This window comes from Calypte anna, chromosome 3 (assembly GCF_003957555.1).
Source record: "Calypte anna isolate BGI_N300 chromosome 3, bCalAnn1_v1.p, whole genome shotgun sequence".
Lineage (NCBI taxonomy): Eukaryota > Metazoa > Chordata > Aves > Apodiformes > Trochilidae > Calypte > Calypte anna.
Genome location: NC_044246.1, coordinates 58,118,749 through 58,139,484, shown reverse-complemented (window position 1 = coordinate 58,139,484; position 20,736 = coordinate 58,118,749). Strand labels below are relative to the sequence as shown.

Genomic DNA, 20,736 nt, shown 5'->3' with positions numbered 1-20,736 from the left:
TATCCAGATTATAAAAATGACAGCACTCATCTTTTCTAGTCTCAGCTCTCATTAAAAAGAGAAGTAGGCACCCAAGTGTGGTAAGTAAAATAAGATTGCTAAAATCCCACTACCGGGTGCAAGCAAATCCTCAGGAGTGCAGAGCACATACTGACCCATTATGCCACAGTGAAAGCCACATCTATCTCAGCAAAGTGAAACTGAAACAGAAATTAAAGCTTGAGAGTAAACAAAAGGAGGGAAAAATAGGCCTCAAATCAATCCTCTAACATCAGAATATTGCCCAACAAAAAACCATAGTTGTTATTAAAGTAGCACCCCAATGATCTTAACAGAGGGGCCAAGAAACTTAATTTTCATGATCAGATAATGTGACCTTCTGAGATTCAAGTTGCTGAAAGTACAAAATGAAGCTGCTAGATTACTACCAGTTCTACACATACAGAACTGAACAGTCTTTTTTGCTACAGCGGAGAGTAATTTCACTTGAGGTATGACTGGAATTCTCAACTTCTGCTTAAAAGGAACTCCTTGCTAAACTTGATAGATTTCTTGAATCAAAAGGAGAGGAATTAAGATTAAATCCAATTTAATTCTCTAAACAAATAGATAAATACCATCCTTCGGTTCCTTACATCCTAGTTTTAACAAAATCCAACTCTAATTTTCAGCGAGACACATTTATGTAAGAATGTTACACAACTTGATGTTTAATATAGACAGCTTAGGCGTTCCTTTGCTATGGTTGACATGACATGAGTGACTGATTATCTAGGTTCTGCAAGGAAAAAACCCAAAGGTTGCATGTCTTTGTAAAAATCATTGCTTTGCTATACTGGAGCACAAATCTCAAGAGACAGCTCCTAAATCATAATGTTAGAAGACAAATATATAGATCAAAATACAATGTGACTTCCACTTTTCTTATTAATTCTTAGTGCCAGAATGCACAATACACTCATGCATCATGGACATATGCAGAAGTCACCCATTTAGGAATGAACTATTTCATGTTAATCTAAAACACATGGTTTGATGCTGCTTTTAAATGTGTCACACAAAATGACAATTTTCTCAACAAAAGCCATGTCCTTCCAGAAACAACAAATATTCATTTATCAATAGCTAGAAAAATCAGTGTTCAAGTAAACTTAAGGAAAGCATTTCTCCCTGTGCTTGAGCAAAGTTTTGTTACTGCACAAGGATCAAAGCTGAAAAAAGAATGAATTCAAGACATGAAAGTTGTAATCTATAACAAATTAATTAAAATTAATCTCCGTTTGCTCTGGAGCCTCAAGAAACTAAGTCTATGCATACTATCAACTCCAGCTGTCACGTTACAGCCCTGAGCAAGCCCAGACCAAAGCTTTCCTCTTCTTCCTTCCAAACAGCCACAGTGATTCATATAGTACAATGTTACAAGGTGCTCTAAAGAAGGAAGGATGTTAATGCTGTTAATATATAGATGGCAACAAATAGCACTTCAGGTTAGAAAAGTAGAATAACTCCAGCTGGAGTTATGGTATAGTTCTATAAACTTACAGAAAGTAGAAAATAAATAATTTCTGCTTCTCAAGCATCCAAAGAAACTGCTGTGAACATGTAAAAAATAAGAGGAAATACTTATGACCCCTAGCCTACCAGTTGCCACAGAATGTTGTGGCAGCCAAATGTCTACACAGTTTTCATGAAGACATCAATTTGGCTTCAATAGCATTAAGTATGTTCATGTAAATGGGACATCTTAATAATACATTGAGCACATCTCTTTAGCCCCTGCTAAAGGTTTTACCTGACAGAAATCCAAGTTTATGTAGAAAAATTCCAGCATATTTTATAGCAATAAAATATTATAATAAAATATGCATTCAATATGTTAAGATGTCTAATCTTAAAAAAAATCTCTGAACTTTGAAAATTCCATTTACATCAGTGAAGCTTCCTTGCATTATTTCAAAAACCAACCCACTTTTGATTCAGATTCAAAGACAAGTAATAGACATGTGACAAATACAGTAATGATGAATCTCGTGATATGCACAAATTAAGATCTATTTTAAAGATTTAACAGTTTATCTAACATGACATTATTGCATATCTAGCACAATCAGTTTGCTGAATGTTCCTCAAAGCTAACTGGCAAAAATATTGCATGAAAATGATATCCCATTAAAAAAACCCTACAGAATAATAAAACCCAATATAGAGTAGGACTTACCTAGCTGTTTTTCTCGTTCTTCTCTCCGTTCTCTAGCAAGCCGTTGCCTGTCATCAACCTTTAGTACTGTTGGGTGATCTGCAAATGGAGGGAGGGGGAAAAATATTATGCATATAACAAAACCAAATAGTATCCATAAAAAAAACTTTTAGGGGAATGACCATTAATCAGCCCTACTTATTTTACTTTCGCAATAGATCACATTTCCAGAAATCCATCTTCTGAAAAAAAAAGATGGAACAATTAAAAAACAGGAAACGTATTTGGTGGCCTTTTACGATGGGGTCACAGCCTCCGTCGACAAAGGCAGAAGTGGCCTTGCCCAAACTGCATGAAGTTCAACAAGGCCAAATCCAAGGTTCTGCACCTGGGTCGAGGCGATCTCATGCATGAATACAGGCTGGGAGCAGAAAGGATTGTGGACAGCCCTGAAGAGAAGGACCTGGGAGTGGTGGTGGACCAGAAGCTCAACATGAGCCATCAGTGTGCACTTGCAACCCAGAAAGCCAACTGGGTTCTGGGGTGCATCAAAACAAGCACAGAGAGATGGTCAAGGGAGGTGATTCTGCCCCTCTGCTCAGCTCTTGTGAGACCTCACCTGGACCACTGTGTCCAGTTCTGGAGTCCCCAGCTTAAAAGAAGGACACAGAGCTCCTGGAACATGTTCAGAGGAGAGCCACTAAATTGATCAGAGAGCTGGAGCACTCCCCCAGTGAAGACAGGCTGAGGAAGTTGGGATTGTTCAGCCTGGAGAAGAGGAGGCTCTGAGGTGCCCTTATAGCAGCCTTTCAATATCTGAAGCGGCCCTACAAGAAAGCTGGGGTGGGGCTTTTTACATGGGTGTGTAGTGAGAGGACAAAGGGAAATGGTTTCAGACTTGAAGAGGGGAGATTTAGGTTAGACATCAGGAAAAAATTCTTTCCTGTGAGGGTGGTGAGACAATGGCACAGGTTGCCAAAGGAAGTTGTGGCTGCCCCTCCCTGGAAGTGTTCAAGGCCAGGTTGGATGGGGCCTTGAGCAACCTGGTCTGGTGGGAGGTGTCCCTGGCCCATGCAAGGGGGTTGGAACCAGATCATCTTGAATGTCCCTTCCAACTCCAGCCATTTTATGGCCAAGATGTAAAAAACTCCCAAAGAATGAAATAAGTTTCAACTCTGAACTGCAAACAAGACTACTGCCTGTGAAAGCCCAGGAAAAAATTTTTGTTTCCAAGCCTAAAACAACTTGTTTGCTTGAGAACATTCTGACAATATACCGCCTACTACTCTATAAGCTCTCCAAAATGCTTCTACAGGAACCTCACAGAATCACAGAACTGCTATGTTTGGAAAAGACCTCTAAGATCACCAAGTCCAACTGTCAAAAAAAAACCCCAAACCTCCTCAAACCCACCATGCCCATTAGAGTTTATCTTGAAGTTCCTCATCTCCACAGTTCTTAAACACCTCCAGGTATACGACCTCCCTGGGCAGCCTGTTCCAGTACCTGACTATGCTTTCAGTAAAATAAATACTAATATCTAATCTAAACCTCCTGTGGCACAACTTCAGGCCATTTCCTCAAGCCCAATTGTTATTTACTTGAGAGTACACACCAGTACTCACCTCCCTACAACCTCCTTACAGGTAGTTGTCGAGACCAATAAAGTCTCCTCTCAGCCTCCTCTTCTCCAAACTAAACAATTCCAAAGTCCCTGAGCCTCTCCTCACAGGACTTGTTCTCCAGACCCTTCACCAGCTTGGTTGCCCTTCTCTGAACTGACTCCAGCACTTTCTTGTAGTGAGGGGCCCAGAAATTACCACAATCCTGGAGGTGTGGCCTCGCCAGTGCTAAGTACAGGGGCACAATCACTTCCCTAGCTTCTTTTATAACGCAGCACCCTCTTCTAACCAGGGTTAGAAGTGTCTCAAAAAAACAAGAAGCCCTATTCCAAAGGATTGAAGAATATCAGCACCCAAGAAGAACAGGCTGTATCTAAACATTCATAGTAGTTCTGGCTGAGCTTCTGAAGATTGCATAATATTGATCTCCACAGATGTGTGCATGCATGCACGTGCTGAAAGCTCTGCTGAACACATCAAGACAATGCATCATATGCATGGACTGGTACAATACCAGTAAAGTAAGATAACTGTTTCCTCAACTATTCTTTTAGATTGAAAGTTAATGACACAATTTCTTTAAAAACAGCTGCACCTTGCCACTTGGATTACATCAATAAGACTAAAAATAATACTAAAAATATATGTCAGAGCCCAGGCATCACTTGCTCAGGAAAACAACAAAATGCTAAACAGCTACCATCCTATTTCCAGACTCGGTAGTGGACCTGTTCCAGACAAAAAGTGAACAAAATCCAAGTTACCAATTCATCTCAGTATGCTGCCAAAACTCATTTCCTACTCATCCTTAGCCTATTCTGTTAAGTCTGGAAAGCTGTTCATTTTCTGCTTTTTCACTAGCACTGGAAAAACCTGCTTTGAATAAAAACACAACAAAAAGCCCACAGAAAAAAATTTGAAATGTTTGAGTATTAAGAAATGATCTGATTTATTTTAGTATTGGGAACTCAGTTTTTAAAGTATAATTTAAATATTTTAAGTTAAAGAACTGCCTAGAATACTGTCACCATAAGGTACAAATAAAAACAAGACAACAGATTCTTTCCACTATTCAGGGTGAATACAAGAGTAAAGCAATTTGCAAACACATGAAATTTGTGTATAGACTATACAACTATGAAGAAAGTTACTAACAAAACAATACAATGGGTCATAAAAATCAGGTTAAAGATGTATGCAAAACCAAATCCCTGAATAAGGATGTGCCAGACAGATTTTGAATAGTTACTGGAATTAGATGAAAAATCAGTAATGCACATTTCCAGTTTCTGCTTCAGGATGACAGGATTTCTTGCATGAATGAGTTCACTGATGACTAGCTTCAGTTTCATTATTCCTGAACTCTCATAAGTGAAAAACTATAATTTCACCAAGAGTCAGAGACTACAGTCACAACTAATGGTTTTAACAGCATTGCAAAGCAAGAGCTGCAAGGAGAAAACCCATTGCACACTTGGTAGGAAGTATATTCAAATATGACAGCCCCAATGAAAGGTGCAACAAGTGAGTAAATCATCAGCAAAGACAAAGGTTATCCAATACTCAAAGATCCTTTAATGTTGGTTATATAGCACACAGCACTGCCATTTATGAAACTATGCCTAATCATGCCATTGCATAGATTTATCCAATGGCTGATGGTAAGAAGTGTGTTGACTTGCATGCAGTCTCTTCAGCATGCAGACACAGGTCAAAAGGATAATAATATTCTTTTTCTCTTGTGGCTGGCACATGAGTTTCACAAAGCAGGAATTTCTGTAGCATGAGTAATTAGTGCTAGTGGAATAATGCACAACCAATGTGAATTCCCAGAGAAACAAGGATTCCCTTCAAGGGATGTCAGAAAAGTCAATGTAACACTGAGTTGACAGAGAATGATGAGACACTGGGGAATAACAAAATTCAGCTTCTTACAGAATGTACTCTTCTCCTTCCAGCTGGGTTTTTTTTTAGCTCCCCACTTAAGGGAAGAGATTTCCCTACCAGGGAGAAAAAGCAGTTCTTCAAAGAGGCAGGAGGGTTGCATGGATAGGCAAACTGAAAAGGTGTCCCTTAAGAATTCCTAATTATAAGCAATGGAAGGAATAAAATACATTTTTAAAGCTGCTCTTTGCCATTCCTTTTGAAGATATCCAATTATTTTTTCTATATCATACACCTGATTGTGGTCACAACTCAGCTCCTTCTCCCAGCTCACAAAGATGTTAGGACATCCTGAAGAATTCACATTAAGTTTCAGGCTATGCAGACTAATATGTCTTCAGTAACAAGGTGTTCTGCATACATTTGAGATCACGAAGAACTAAATCAATATTGGCACAAATATGGACTAGAACTGCCTTTGCTGGAAGCTGGAGCATGGTGCAAATTTTACACTGTTAATTGAAAAGCCTTTTCTAAGCCTTAAAAGTGATCCTTCATAGTTTGACTAAGACTAAAAACCCAAGCTCCAGAAACTGTACTTTGAATCCAGCTGACCTGCTGAAACCCCTAGTACATAGATAGATTCAAATTGTAGCAAGTTCACTGGGCCTGCTCATTTCATTTCCCACATCTCTGCTCATTAACCCTGGGGACTGGCACTGCTTCTTAGTCAGCAAGAATAGCAGGAAAAAACACATAAGGTACTTTGTACTCTCTTGCTTGTATTTGTCACCAAGCAATAGTTTTAAGCTGGTGCTCTAAGTGATGGGAAACATGTCATTTGCAACAAATCCTGCAAATATCTCTCAGTTCTTAGGGGAAGCAATTGATAGCTGCACAACTGATAGCAGAAACCTTAAAAGAAAGCCCTCCAGGAAGAGCCACATTCTGCTGTGAAAATTGCAGTCTAATTATGATGAATGTTGTGAACTCATGCTCAGCAATCTATTTCACTACACTTGCATAACATACAAACATTTAATATTGTGACTAAAGAGGGAATTTTGGATATTAAATAAGCCATACTTTATTTTTAGGAGAAACTAACTTTGCACTCACTGCTAGAAATGACACCTCTAAAGTACAGTCAGTCAATACTGAAAACAATATGACTAAATCACTTACGGTTGCTTCAAAACATTTTTAAGAATTAGCTTATTCATTTACAAGAGCTTAGGAGCCACAAATGGTATATTTTGCAGAAAATCAGCAATGAAATGTCGGTCATTTTTGGTCCCTAATGATATTAACAAAAGGAAAACACAAACTTTTCAAGACTTCTGCCTTATAAATACAGAACTCAGTTGACATTTGTAGACATTTGGCTGTAATTTTGCTAAGTTATTAATTGTTATATGCACCTACTATACATGGTCAGGGGCTGTGGCTCACAGAATTATCAGCTGCACTCAGCATGACTTCAAGTCAGACTACTGTTATTCTTAATTTCAAAAGATAATCCTCAGTCTCTTTTCACAAATGTCTGCTTCTCTTCTGCCCCTGACTCCTAGGATGTAAATTTCTTGTATTAAAGAAACTAAAAAGGGTATCAAGTTGAAATCAACAGCCCCAGTGTGTATATTAGCTCACAGGGGTGCTGGGGTGGGCATAAATGTAAGCACAATGTAATTTGAAATCACCTCGCTTGGATTTCAAACTCTCTCTAGATTCCTTTCCACTGCCATGCACACACTCAGAATTGCCTTGGACTCCTAATACTTTTTCAGCTTGTAGACACCTTCCAGACAACAACAACATTGTTTCTAGTGACAGCTGTCACTCCCTAACTCTTTGGTTTGGTCTTGAAACAAAACACTGTTGGGCACAAAAGTCTAAAGGAAAACAACCACTAATCACAAACAGGAAAGAAACCATCAGCTCTCAGGAGATTCTTCAGAAAGGACTCTCAACATCTGGGTGCAGAGCTAAACCCTGCACTTGTGCCTTTCCCTACCCCCCCACTCCCCTCCTCTGCAGCCCAAGAAATTTTATGTTTCTTTGGACACACCAGCACAGGTGAAGGGAACAAAGGAGTAGCTAAGGCAGCCTTCTGAAAAATGTAAAGTTAACTGAAAAGCTAACTTCATAGTTAACTACTGCAGGACCAAGTAGATGCTGAACATTACCCAATGTCTAGAGTTCTGTTTTCCTGTGGAAGTGGGTAATGTTACCTCCACACTCTCCCTGTTCTGATTGAGAGCAGCCATGAATGCTGCACTCTGTGCCAGAGCCAGTGCTGCCTGGCAGAGCAGTGAGGTGTGATCTGAACACAGACAGCCCTGGGATTGCTTCCCTCTTTGGGCCAAAGCTCCAAAGGTTTGGAGATAGAGAAGAGCCTGTCAGTACCAAAGAGCCACTGGGTTGTTAGGCTGTCAAGGAGTTCCAATCAGAGTGTCTTGTCCTCAGCAACACAAGCACCTCTGCTTTCTCAGGCATCTATACATCATTATTAAATCCATACATTAACCTTGGGTGCTGGAATAGCAACGCAGAGAGAATTTAAATCCTTAAGTGCTTCTCTGGATCTTGGTCTTAACATTGCAAATAGAACTGATTTGTGGCATCAAGGACTACAGTAAGCATTTTAGTACATAGACTTTCAACTGTGTAAGTAAACAGTGAATGAAATCTATACAATGTACCAGTCAGGTAGGGTGAAGTAATGAAAAACATCTTCACACTGCACAGAGTATATTACAGAATGAGGCATGCTTTGTGATAAGTGAAGAAATGTCTGAACAGAAGCACATTTATACAAAGCTGTACATCTTTGCCTACAGCATAATTCTTATACATGCACAGATGCAAGTATAGTGGCTTTTCTTGTGTTATCTCACTTACCAATTCTCATTCCTAAGCTGTACAAATATTTTTTTTCCATTTTGCTTCTTTGCAAAAAGAGATTCCAGCCTAACTAAATATGAAGTCATTGATACCACTTTTGACTGAAGCTGCAAGAGAGGCATAAAAGCATCAGACATTTTTAAAGTTCCCTAGATGACAGCTGTTTTCATGCACCGCCAAATCAAACACGAAGCATATGGAGTGGTCTACCTGGTTTAGTTCCAGTACTGCTTGGTCCTGAAGCAACTTTCTTGTCTTGCAGTTTAGAACCTTCAGCTGCTAAAATAAGGAAGAAAAAGGAAAGAAATGTAACCATATCACTAAACAACAGTTCAACCACTCTATTATAATGCAACTTAAACATCACTGAATTCCCTTTGAAATGAGACCATTCAGAAGTACCACTTAAATAACATTCTACACCTTTTGCAAAAAACCCCCGAGGGTTACACATAAAACACTGAAGCCACAGTACAAGTTCCCATTCAAACTGAGGAAAGAGCAACAAGAAAATTCCTTTTTAACAGCATTGTTTTTAATAATGCAATATAATGTATATAATTTTTTTCATGCTATACTAATGCTATACATGCAGCAAATTTATTTTTCCCTCTCAGTCATGCTTGATGTATCAAGCCATAAAATTAGATTCCATGATTTTCTCAGCTTACTTCTAATCATGTCCAGAAGCTCAACTAAAGGAGTGTTTGAGACCAGAACACAGCAATCTGGGAAGAGTCTAAAGACAGACTGAAAGAATTCTAAGAACCTTTACTCAAACATCTTGAAAGTATATGCAATCCAGAGAGACAGTTATATCACTAAAGCTTAGGGGAGGAAAAAACCCAAACAATTCATTTAAATTCAAGTATCACTAGAACAGGGAGTTGGGAAAAAAATTATTTCTCCAGTGTTAGATCCACTTTGGAAAACATTATTTTAAAAGGTTTGTTTCAAGAGGCTCAAAGCAATTTCCTGCTCTTGACAGCTTTAAAAATATACACTTAGGCCTTAGGGCCTCAGTGAGACCACTCCCTATACAACTTGAAAAAGTCCTTTTTTTGCCTTTACCTTCTTCCTCTGGCATGCTTCAGGATGAACTTCAAGGATAAAAGACAGCATAAGGAGCCTATGTGACACTTACTGTAGCCTTTTCACAGGCAGAAGGCAAGTGAGGGAAATAGAAAAATAGTATTATGATCAAAAGTTTAGTGTTCATGAGCAAAGTCTTGCTAAGAGCAGCACTTGAAAAATGACATTTAAAAAACTCATGTTTAAAAGTTTAAATATTTGTAAAAAAATAACCCAAAAAACCCTCACTCCCCTCCCTTACAACTGTATCAAGTCTCTTATGACTAGTAGAAGTAACTACTATCAAACATAACAAATATTGATTTGAAATCACAGTAAGAATTGTCAAACCTCAAAGGCATTCCAACAATATACTTTAGTATTTTGCCATTTTAAATGCCTCATACAAAGTACTAGTTTGACCTATATGTAGGTGTGCTGATTTTTGCTAAGATAATCTGAGCAACACTGAATACAGCTCCAGACTTTGTATGATCAAACCCCATTATTTTTCCTCAGAGAGTTCCAAACGGGTGGTACTAAGCCTGCGAAAAAGCATTTTATTCACCAGAGTAAGTCCATTTAAGTCTTTATATCTTTAGTACTACCTTAATTTAGGAGGAATCAGAGGGTAAACCAGACTTCCCTCCTGCATTAGTCTGTCATTTAGAACATCCTCAGAAAAGTCCTGTTGTAGTGCATGGGCGACCCACAGCATGATTCCCATCAGCCTGGCCCAGGGCACCATAAAGAAGAGGAAACTCTTGATAAAACAGTAAATATATTGCTTCTGAGCATTAGTGACAACACTGATGTTCTAATAGTTTCAGCACAATTTTCGTCGTATCTCTCATACTGTGCATACACATTATTTTTCATACATTGTGCCACAAGTTTAACTTCAAAACAAGGGTTTAAATTCCATGCAGAATTGTAACAGAGCCTGGGTACACAGAGTAAATTTTTTTCCCATATTTCCTCTTCCCTGACATTTCCTTAGAGTATTTTTTGATAGTTTGAATACATACTCATATGACCACTCATATGACAAGTGATAAAGAAAAGAACAGATGACACAGCCATGAATTTTTAAAATGCTGAATATCAAATAAGATTTGGCACAAGTATTTAGTTACTGTGTAGGTGTGCTCCCACATGAGATACTTCTTGTTCTCAGATACAAGCAGACTGATCAGACAACTACAAATCTAAAATTTAAACTTAAATATTGACAGCACCAGTTCCAGAAAGACTCAATAACCTAGCACATGCCAGGACAGACATCATTCAGCTACCTAATGCTTGCTCTGTTGCTCCTTTTGAATGCAATTTTTCCATGGAGATAATAGAAGTTGCATAAAGAAGTGTTAGAAATAAGATGATAGTTTCCTGTGAAGCTTTTTGGAAAGTTAAAAGGTTGAAGGCAGCCTGGTAATAGTGTAGATATAATGGGGAATCTGAGTTTGAGGCTGGAAGATACTCCAGAGATCATTTAGTCCATCCCCTGTGCTCAAAGAGGGGTTGTACTGAGCAAGTCATACACATTTGGGTTTGGAATATCTCTAAGGTTGGAGAGTCCACAACTGCCTTGAGCAACCTGTGCCAGTTCAACCACTCTTCACAACAGACAGGTTTTTCTTATGTCGGAATGGCATTTCATGTATTTCAGTTTCGTGTCTGTCATCATCAGTCTTGTCACTGTGTGCCACAAAGAGGAGTCTGGTTTCATTTTTCGTTCCACCTCATGAGAAATTTCCTGATAAGTTGTTTCTTTGATCTTTTTCCTTTTGAAATGAAACACTAAGCAGTTTGCACAAGAACCATCCCAGCTGAAGGAAAGATTATATGGATAAACACTCCATTCTGACCTTCCCCTGACGGGAAAAGCTGTGAAGAGCTGCACCACCCCACCTTCACTTTGCAAGGACCTGTTCATTTACCAGTCTTCCAACAGCCATCAATAAATGAACTCTTCAAACCAGTATGCTCTGGTGATTTATTTAACCTTTCTCTTTGGCTTTCCTGTCCAAGTGAGATGTTATCTAACATTCATCCTCTTCGATAACACTTTCAGATAAACTCTTGTTGATTTAAAATATGTGATTTTACCTACTTTTCCACTCCACTGTTTTCAGAGACTGCATAGAAGTCACCACTGACTGAAGCACTAGCAGAATTAAACCCTTGTTTTCTTTCTAAACACATCAATGCAATACTGTATTATCATGGTTGGAAGCTCCCTCTCCATTTTTTAAAGGTAGAAGTATATATTTTAAGGTAAAAAATAATTTTAAAATTGAGCTGGATTATCCATCCTCAGTTATTCATGTTGCATGATCACTGACTTGGTAGCAATGGATGGTGACAGAGCAATGGCCTAGTGTAATGATTGCTTTGAACTTACTACTTTTATTGACTAAAGCAATATCCCTACTTCTATGCAACTACAACTTCATCCTTAACATTATCTAACATGTCATCCAAAGCCACTGATGTAAAAAACTTCAGTAGCTCGCTACAGGTTAGTGAATGTCCAGTTTGCTATGATACAAGCTTTGACAAAGCTACTCCAATCTTGTGAAATAATCTACTCCAGCTGTCAGAAATACAGATTCCTTAAAGAAGTCAAATACTTTCTCTTGTTTGCAACGTTTCCCCTCTCTCCTTTCACCAATGTTTTTCCTCTAGTGTTATTTACACAGACCTGCATGAAATCACAGAACATTAGGGGTTGGAAGGGACCTCAAAAGATCATTGAGTCCAACCCTCCTGCTAGAGCAGGGTCACCTACAGTAGGTCACATAGGAAAGTGTCCAGGCAGGTTTTGAATTTCTCCGGAGAATGAGACCCCACAACTTGCCTGGGCATCCTGTTCCAACATTCTGTCAGCCTCATAGTGAAAAAGTTTTTCCTTATATTTATGTGGAACCTCCTATGCTCAAGCTTGTATCTGTTGCCCCTTATCCTATCCTTGGACATCACTGAGAAGAGCCTGGCTCCATCCTCCTTGCACTCTCCCTTTACATATTTATAAACATTAATGAGGTTACCCCTCATTCTTTTCTTCTCCAAGATGAAGAGACCCAGCTCCCTCAGCCTTTCCTCATAAGGGAGATGTTCCTCTCCCTTAATCTTGGTCTCTCTGTGCTGGACTCTTTCAAGCAGTTCCCATTCCTTCTGGAACTGAGGGGCCCAGAACTGGACACAATATTCCAGATGTGTCCTCACCAGGGCAGAGTAGAGGGAGAGGAGAATCTCTCTCAACCCACTGACCCCCTGTTAATGCACCCCAGGATGCCATTGGCCTCCTTGGCCACAAGGGCACATTGCTGGCTCATGCTCATCCTTCCATCCACCAGCACCCCCAGGTCCCTTTCCCTTCTCTGCTCTCCAACAGCTCAGTCCCCACCCTATACTGGTACCTGGGGTTGTTCTCTCCCAGGTGCAAGACTTTACACTTGCCCTTGTTGTAATTATTAAATTTTTCCCTGCCCAACTCTCCAGCCTGTCTGGGTCCCTCTGAATGGCAGCACAGCCTTCTGGGGTGCCAGCCAGCCCTCCCAGCTTTGTGTCATCAGCAAACTTGTTTAGAAAACACTTTGCTCCATCACCAAGGTCATTGATAAAGATGTTGAAGAGGACCCAGGGCTGACCCCTGGGGGACTCCAACAGTCACAAGTCTCCAGCTGGACTCTGCACCATTGATCACCACTCTTTGGGCTCTACTGTGGAGCCAGGTCTTAATCCATCTCACTGTCTATTTCCTGAGCTTGCTCAAGAGGATGTTATGGGAGCCTGTGTCAAAAGCCTTGCTAAGGTAAAGGTAGGCTACATCCACTGCTCTCCCTGCATCTCTCCATTCAGTCACAACTTTACAGAAGGCTCTCAGATTAGTCAAACATGATTTCTTAACTGCAGTTATGTAAAGCAATTAAAGCTCAGACTTACTAAAAATGCACAGCTATCAGATTATTTTAAAATGCATGCTACCAATAATTACTTCAATGGATAGAACAGTATGATATGGATAGAACAGCTTCAGTTTTAAGGCAGATTTTGGAGATTAAATATATTTATAATACTTTGAACAACACGTTCCTTTGGCAATACAAGTTAAATTTAATCTGAGTTAAAATGGATTTTATGTTGCCTAAATAACTATGAATATAATTGGTATCAAGTATTTAACAGTCACCAGAAAATAATGGAGAGAATCTATGCTAAATTACTCTGTCTTAATTTTATAATAGAAAAGAAAGAAATGTCACGTGAAATTTTATTACTTTAGGTCCTATACTTGTGAAATTAGAAGATACATCTGCAAAATAAAATGGAGAACTACATCACTAAGGCAGCATCGGATCCTGCTGCCATCCTGATACATGCACTACAAGTTGTATTTTGGTCTTTTTTGAGATGTAGCATGGTCTATAATAAGATCCTGAGTGGGAATCAAAAGATACTTTGCTTCTCTCTCTCAGCTCTGACATTACTACATGACACAGTGTGAAACAGAAAACTAATCCTCAGTTTCTCCATCTGGAAGAAGGAAAAAGGAAGAGAAAAAAAAATTGCTGCTACTAAATACAGATGAATTTGTAAACACCAAGATCTAAAGTACAACCAGTCAAAGTACAGAATCCAGTATTTAAACATTCCAGAGGCAGGGGTGAAAGAAAAGACCTAAGAAGGATCTCTGTGGGTTCAAATTTTAGTTTTTATCTTCTACCAAGGAAAGTGCCAAACTGGCGGATAATTCATAAAATATTATCCATGGTATTATTATTGATATAAGATATTGATATATGATATTATTATTATGATATTATTATGATATTGTTATCCATAAAATAATTTCCATTATTTTCATCATGGAAATTAATTCTATTTACAAATCTATGATCAGTCTTATATGTCTGTGTGTTTACGTTCACATAGGTTTAATTAATGCTTCTGTTACCAGGATGAGTACAAGATCTAGAGGAACTAATTACTTCTCATCCCCATTATAATTACAGACAGTGACTTCCCACAACAGCCAAGATTCCCTGTCTCAAGCACCTATCTCAAAGCATACTTTCTAAAAGGGAAAAAAAAATTATAAATGAAAGAAGTACATTAAAAAGCTGTTGCATTATTGATATCTGTCAGATAGCCTGCAAGGTTACTAAAGGCATTTTTTCTAAGGTATTCCTCTTGATGTAAAGAAACCAACTCTCTCCAGCTTCTCCAAAGGACTCTGTGTGAATAGAAATAAGAATTACAAGCAATGGGAAGCAAGAGTAGTGCAAAGAGAAATTCTATCTTAAAAGATACAAAGCAAAGGAAAAGTTTCAATTGGAAACTTTGAAAAAGGAGGAAAAACTATAAGCTTTTAGCACTTTCTTATCTGCCAGATAAGCTCTGGTCAAAGGAGACTGGCCTGAGAGGCTAAGCAAGACAGTACACCTATGGGGAAAAGCCTGACTGAGCAGTAGTTCTGGGAGGCTGTCCTGTAAAGCAGGAAGAACATGCACCCAAACCCTGGAACAGCCACAGAACACCAACGACACACTGGCATTTTGTCAGGCTTCTTAAACACAAGAGCTGTGCAGATTCCAGACAAATCAAATGCATGTTTGCACAACATGAACCAGCTATCCCCAGTGAGGTGAATGGCAAACCAGAGCCTCAACAGCAAGGCTGGATACCTGGAAAGATGATGGAAAAGCTCTATTCTGTACAACAAGGACATCAGCCATAGGTCAGTGGCAGCTGTACTACTGGGTCTCTACTTGCAGAAGTGGAATCTTCAAAAGCTGAAATGCAGTGGGAAAGGGTACTTAGGGACCACAAGCAAAAGACAGTGTTCAGATCCATGTCAGGGTCAAGATGATCACAGAAATCCTCCCTTCACCCCTAGAAGTGCAGCCTAGCAAACATCTGAAAAAGGGAACTGTACAAGGGCTGCATCACCTGCACAGGTACAAGTAAGCCTGAAGTATCTATGCAGACAGCTTCATGTGCCTGACAGGTCAGATACACCTCTGGGTAAAGGGTGCACAGAGCAGTGAAGAGGAAATATCACCTTCTAGTTTCTTGCTTTAATTCCACAAGAATTCAAAAAGAGAGACAGAAGTAGTGAAGACCAGCCAGGAAAAAAAAATAGCTAGACCACAGAAGGAAGGACTAGAGGGGAAATAAAAAAAAATATAGTTATTATGTCCAGGCCACTTGTCACTGAAGAGCTACTTAACCATCAAAGAGAGCTGGGGGTGCATGTTGAGAGACAGAGAAGGCATCAGAAGTGACAAGTGGAACAAACTGGTGCCTCAATCACTAAGTGTTGCCAATACATAGCAGAGGAAATTCAGCACTAACCTGGGAAATATAAAGTGAGTTAACGAAGAACTGCTACATTCTTTGCTTCTTAGCATCATTCTGCTACATTGTGAACATTGTTCCAAAACCAAACAAGACCCCACTCTAGCTGCTTATTTTATACAGCATTTTATGCCTGATACACACAATGTAAAAAGTCTGAATTAGTCAGCATTAAGCAGAAAAGAGTCTTTTAGGACTGTAAAAGCAAGAATGAGTGAGTGGAGTTACTCTAGGCAGTTTTATCTAGCCACTGGGAATACTGTCTAGCTAGCATGTCAATCAAATCAGAGATATTACTGTGCTTGGTGGAGTATGTTGGAAGTGCAGATACAGGTCAGATCTGACAAAATTTATTAGCTTACATTAAGACCAAAATCCTGAATACCTGACTTGAAATAAGAGTCTGAGCACTCAGCAACTGGCTGGTCTATTCTTGAGCAACAGCACTGAACTTTACAGAGTCAGTCTGGAATTTTACACTGTCTGTAATGGCTAAACTGGAGGCTTTGTCCTGTTAACATATTCACCTGAGCCATGATCTATACAGGAGGAAAAAAAAAGCTCATAATTAATAAAAGCTTCCCAACTGCTTGTGACTTTTGGCTCCTCTTACATTCACAGCTTATGAAACTTTGGTAATATAAACAAATGTAAAAGTTGCTGTCTTTACAGTAAAATATACCTTGCAAGTATTTAGCACTTCTTATACTTTGTATTATCAATACTGTTCATATATATACTTAGACAAACAAAATACTATTTAATATTTTATTGTCTTTTATTGCTCCAGTGTTATGTACTTATTCATTCCATACTTGCTTGCACATCATACTTATCTTTCACTTGTATTTTAAAACTGGAAGCTTAGGAACAAAGGACAGTGATCCCCTCAGTGGTAAAGAGGTCCGAAAGTCTTATGGCTGGCTGAAAATTACCCAGCTGCATACAGCTCAGCTGATAGACAGAAAGGTAAAATCTTTGGAGTTAAGTGAGGAGAAAGTTACATTGTAGCCAAGTTACTCTCCTCTTCAGAACTGTGAGAGGCAATTAGCCTTAAAAATACACAAACATGCTCACCTATTAAACAATAGTTTTCACAAAATCCACTTGTCAATAACAATGCTGAAACTTCACTTCAAAAAGAGCCCGGAGAGAAGCATCCTGGCAATCTATTCTAGCAAAGCTGGAGACACTGTTTCCTGGTACTGCTGCACTGTCCTGGAAGTCGGACTGACCTCGGACAGATCAGCTTCCTGCTGCTTCTACCAGCAGTGTCTGAGCTGAACAGAGTCAAGGCTACTCCCTGATTTCATTTATTCACTGTGTAAGCACACTCTGGAGCCCTGATCTTGCTCAGGATCTGATGTGTTTTTCATAAATTTATTCTAAAACAGTGCCAAATTATACTGCAACAAGTGCTAACTTGACTTCAGTAATCTCTCATCAATCCATACCTAGCAGTTACCAAAATAAAGTCCTTCAAAACGAGTAAAATTCTTACTTGCAGCTAACACGTTACAATACAACACTGCTACAAATCATGGAAATGGATCAAACAAAGAGTCCCAAACAGAGGAGGCTGAACACAAACCCAAGACATCTCCTTTCTCATCACTGAAATTACTTTGTGCATACTGCTCAGAACAGCTGTATCTGATATTTACTCTGACACTTGAACTGTGCAGGAAAACAGGAACTAAGCATCAGTATCTGATTTGTACAGAACAATTCCTCCTTTTGTCCTTCTCTGCAACAACTGAAAACTTCCCTTCCTGCAGGAATAGATGTTGGTTTGTGGGTTGTCAGCAGTCAGCTCCTATCCACAGACCATACTGAAGCAAACTTGATCCTTTGAAAGAAAATGTGGCTGCAGAGCCATTGCTATGCAGTAGATGTGAGGTCCCGGTAGCTGTCAGATGCTGCCTGAGCGGTTGCTCAGGACAGAAGCAAAGCAGCACAATAAGAAGTCCTTGCTTTCAGTCACTATGGACAAAGTTTCCTGGTGTCTACAGAAAGGCTGAGAAACCAGTTCAGTGGGGAGATCAAATGGGAGGGTCAGAGTTGGGCGTGAGCTCAGAAACCAAGATTTTTTTTTTGGTAAAACGTGCTGAGAAAGCAAGGGAAATATCTGGGGTTGTGAGTACTGTAGCAAAAGGTTGCAAGTGGGACAAGGAGAGAATCAAAGGAGGCCTGTGGGACATTAGGATGCACTTTGCAGCAGTTTGGAGATGTGAGTTTTTCAGAGAAGGGTGAACAAAGAAATGGATGGTGCATTGGTTTTCTTCCAGGTTAGTCCTTTTGACAAGAAAAGTATGCAGGTAGGGATAGAACCAAAGTACCAGGATGAAAAATCTATACTGTGGCTTACCATCAAGTCCCCTCCATCCCATCCTTTTTGGGGATTTGTGGTTTTATCCCAAGCCCTCTTAAAAGCCCTGGTGTAGATTGTTTGTAAACAGACACTAGAAAGATTTCCTTAAGGGAGCTACCACTTTAGAAGAAAGAGAAACACATCCAAAACAAAATCCTCAGGCTTCTTAATTTAAATGCTTCAGAAAGCCATTAGCAGAATGGGTATGATTATACCATTAGAGCTCAAATCAAAATCCTCTTGTAACAAAATGTTCTAATTAGCAACACTGATAAGACTATTTTGAAAGAGATTTACAAGGTTCTCCCCATTACTATAGCAGTGAGGCAGCAAGAACTGTGATGTGTGTGAATTCTCTAAAATGCTTAGATTTAATGCACTGCAGTGACTTAAAACTAAGATGTAGACTTCTATTTCAAAAGAATGAAGAGATGTGCCTACTTCCTCTTAGATGTCAACACTTTGATTCTCTTATTCAGGGAAGTAGGTTGAAGAAACATTTGAGGGAACTACTAGGGTAAAGGGAAGAGTACTTGCAGATTATAGAGCAGTTTGCTATTTTTAGTACAGGTAATACAACTCTTCACAATTTAGGATACAAGCTTTTCAAATTATCCATAATTAGCAAATGGAAAATGCCTATTCTTTTGAAGTCTAAAGAGCAGTACTCGCACAGTACATTTGCAAATTAGAGGTTTGACTCAGGTGTGTGACAGAATATCTATATTTAATTCTTCTCACTGAAACAGAAAAGCTCATGCTTTATTCAAGCACACCTATGAAAAAAATTTACATTAAAATATTCTCAGTTCTTAGAAGATTCGAAACTAAAGTAGATAGTTTCATTCTTCTAGCACACAAGGATCTGGTTTGCAAATATAAAAAAGTTAAAACACAGAAAGCTGGAGTGACCATCCCAGTTCTTTTTGCTCTGGCACTTATCACAGGAGTCTGCAATCAGAGTTGCCATACAAAGCAGTTACCAGTATCTCTTGTGTCCTGGCTGAGCTAAGTAGAAAAGAATTAGCATTTCACACAGCATTAGTGTGAACTACTCATGAAAGAGCATAGAAGTTGCCATTGTTTTTATCATATTATAGATTAGGAAGATAAACATGGTTTAAAACTGTCACAGATAATTCAGCACTAAACTGCAAAACACTAAAAACAGAAGCATAAATAGATTTCTTTGGAAGCAATCCACAGGCATAAAACTGGATGATGCAAATAACTACAGGGAAAGGGGCACATTTTACAGGTTAAAATTATGTATTTGCTTTATTAGGATATGCATATTTATAAAAGATTTAGAATCATTGCATCCTGAATTATTCAATAACATAGGAGAACATCAAACTGAGTGCCTTTGTAGGGAGAGTTGTTATGTTGCTTAGAATCTCTTAAAGCTGATAAACACAGTAACTGTAATGGTATTTATTTAAAAAATCTGTCATTCACATTATTTTCTCTGAATAATTATATTGTATCATCTTACTGTAATATAAAACAATATTAAAAGACCAGATACAGATGAGACACATCCATGGAAAATTTTTAATGACACATCACTAAAATAAATGCCAGGACCTCATGACCTGAGGGCATGCAGGACATCCTCAGTTGCAGACACCAGACATTCTGTGCTGTGCAGCCTATTTTAGGCCGTGTGCTCTCCAAACACCAGGACCAGGCAATATGCAACTTGCAGTGTTTTATCTGTGACCCTACTGCTCAAGGAAAGAATACTTTTAGTCAAGGCACGAGATTAACAGCTTCCTCTCCTCCTCAGACTGACTGCTGCAGGCTGCATTTGCTACCATGGTATCAGACAGATCTGTATCTGTCCAGGATCTGTATCACTATAAAAGTTGTACAGGGAAGGTGAGCTCAGAGATTATGAAATGGAGCACCTGTGCATTTTTCTAGATGAAAAACTCCTCTGGACTTCAACTAAAGAGCTTGCTCCAAACTCTGAGGTAATTCCTGTGAATGTTTCCAAGTCACAATGAAGCTTATACCAACCACTGAGAACTGGAGACTTCAGCACAGACCAGCCTGCCTGCTTTCAGTATCACACTGAATCCAAAGGTCAGATTGCTTGAGCTGCAGAGAGCAACTTGAGCATTCATTATTTGATATCCTTGTTCAGAGGGCACAATGACCAAAGCATATTGCAGGCTCTGAGTTTTAAAAAGACATAGATAGGAACTACAGTAAAGTGAACATGGGAATAGAAAGAAGGAGAAAATGGATACCTTGCTATACATTCGTCTATCATAGAATTTCATTGTGAGATGTAAACATCTTTAAAAGCCAAACAATCT

The 20,736-nt window shown here is 39.0% G+C and overlaps 1 protein-coding gene across 8 annotated transcripts in view; it reads right to left on the bottom strand.

The window, feature by feature from the left end:
* The window catches only part of MAP7 (microtubule associated protein 7), a 121,383-nt gene that overhangs the window by 44,838 nt on the left and 55,809 nt on the right, over positions 1 to 20,736 (bottom strand). For 4 of the 8 annotated variants that reach the window (XM_030447448.1, XM_008494048.2, XM_030447447.1 and 1 more), the window contains exons 2-3: positions 8,818 to 8,886; positions 2,219 to 2,296 (exon numbers count right to left, since the gene is read on the bottom strand). In XM_030447448.1, the coding sequence (XP_030303308.1) occupies positions 2,219 to 2,296; positions 8,818 to 8,886 (147 nt within the window). The remainder of the gene's footprint in view (positions 1 to 2,218; positions 2,297 to 8,817; positions 8,887 to 20,736) is intronic. The other 4 variants (XM_030447449.1, XM_030447446.1, XM_030447451.1 and 1 more) reach the window with 2 other exon arrangements.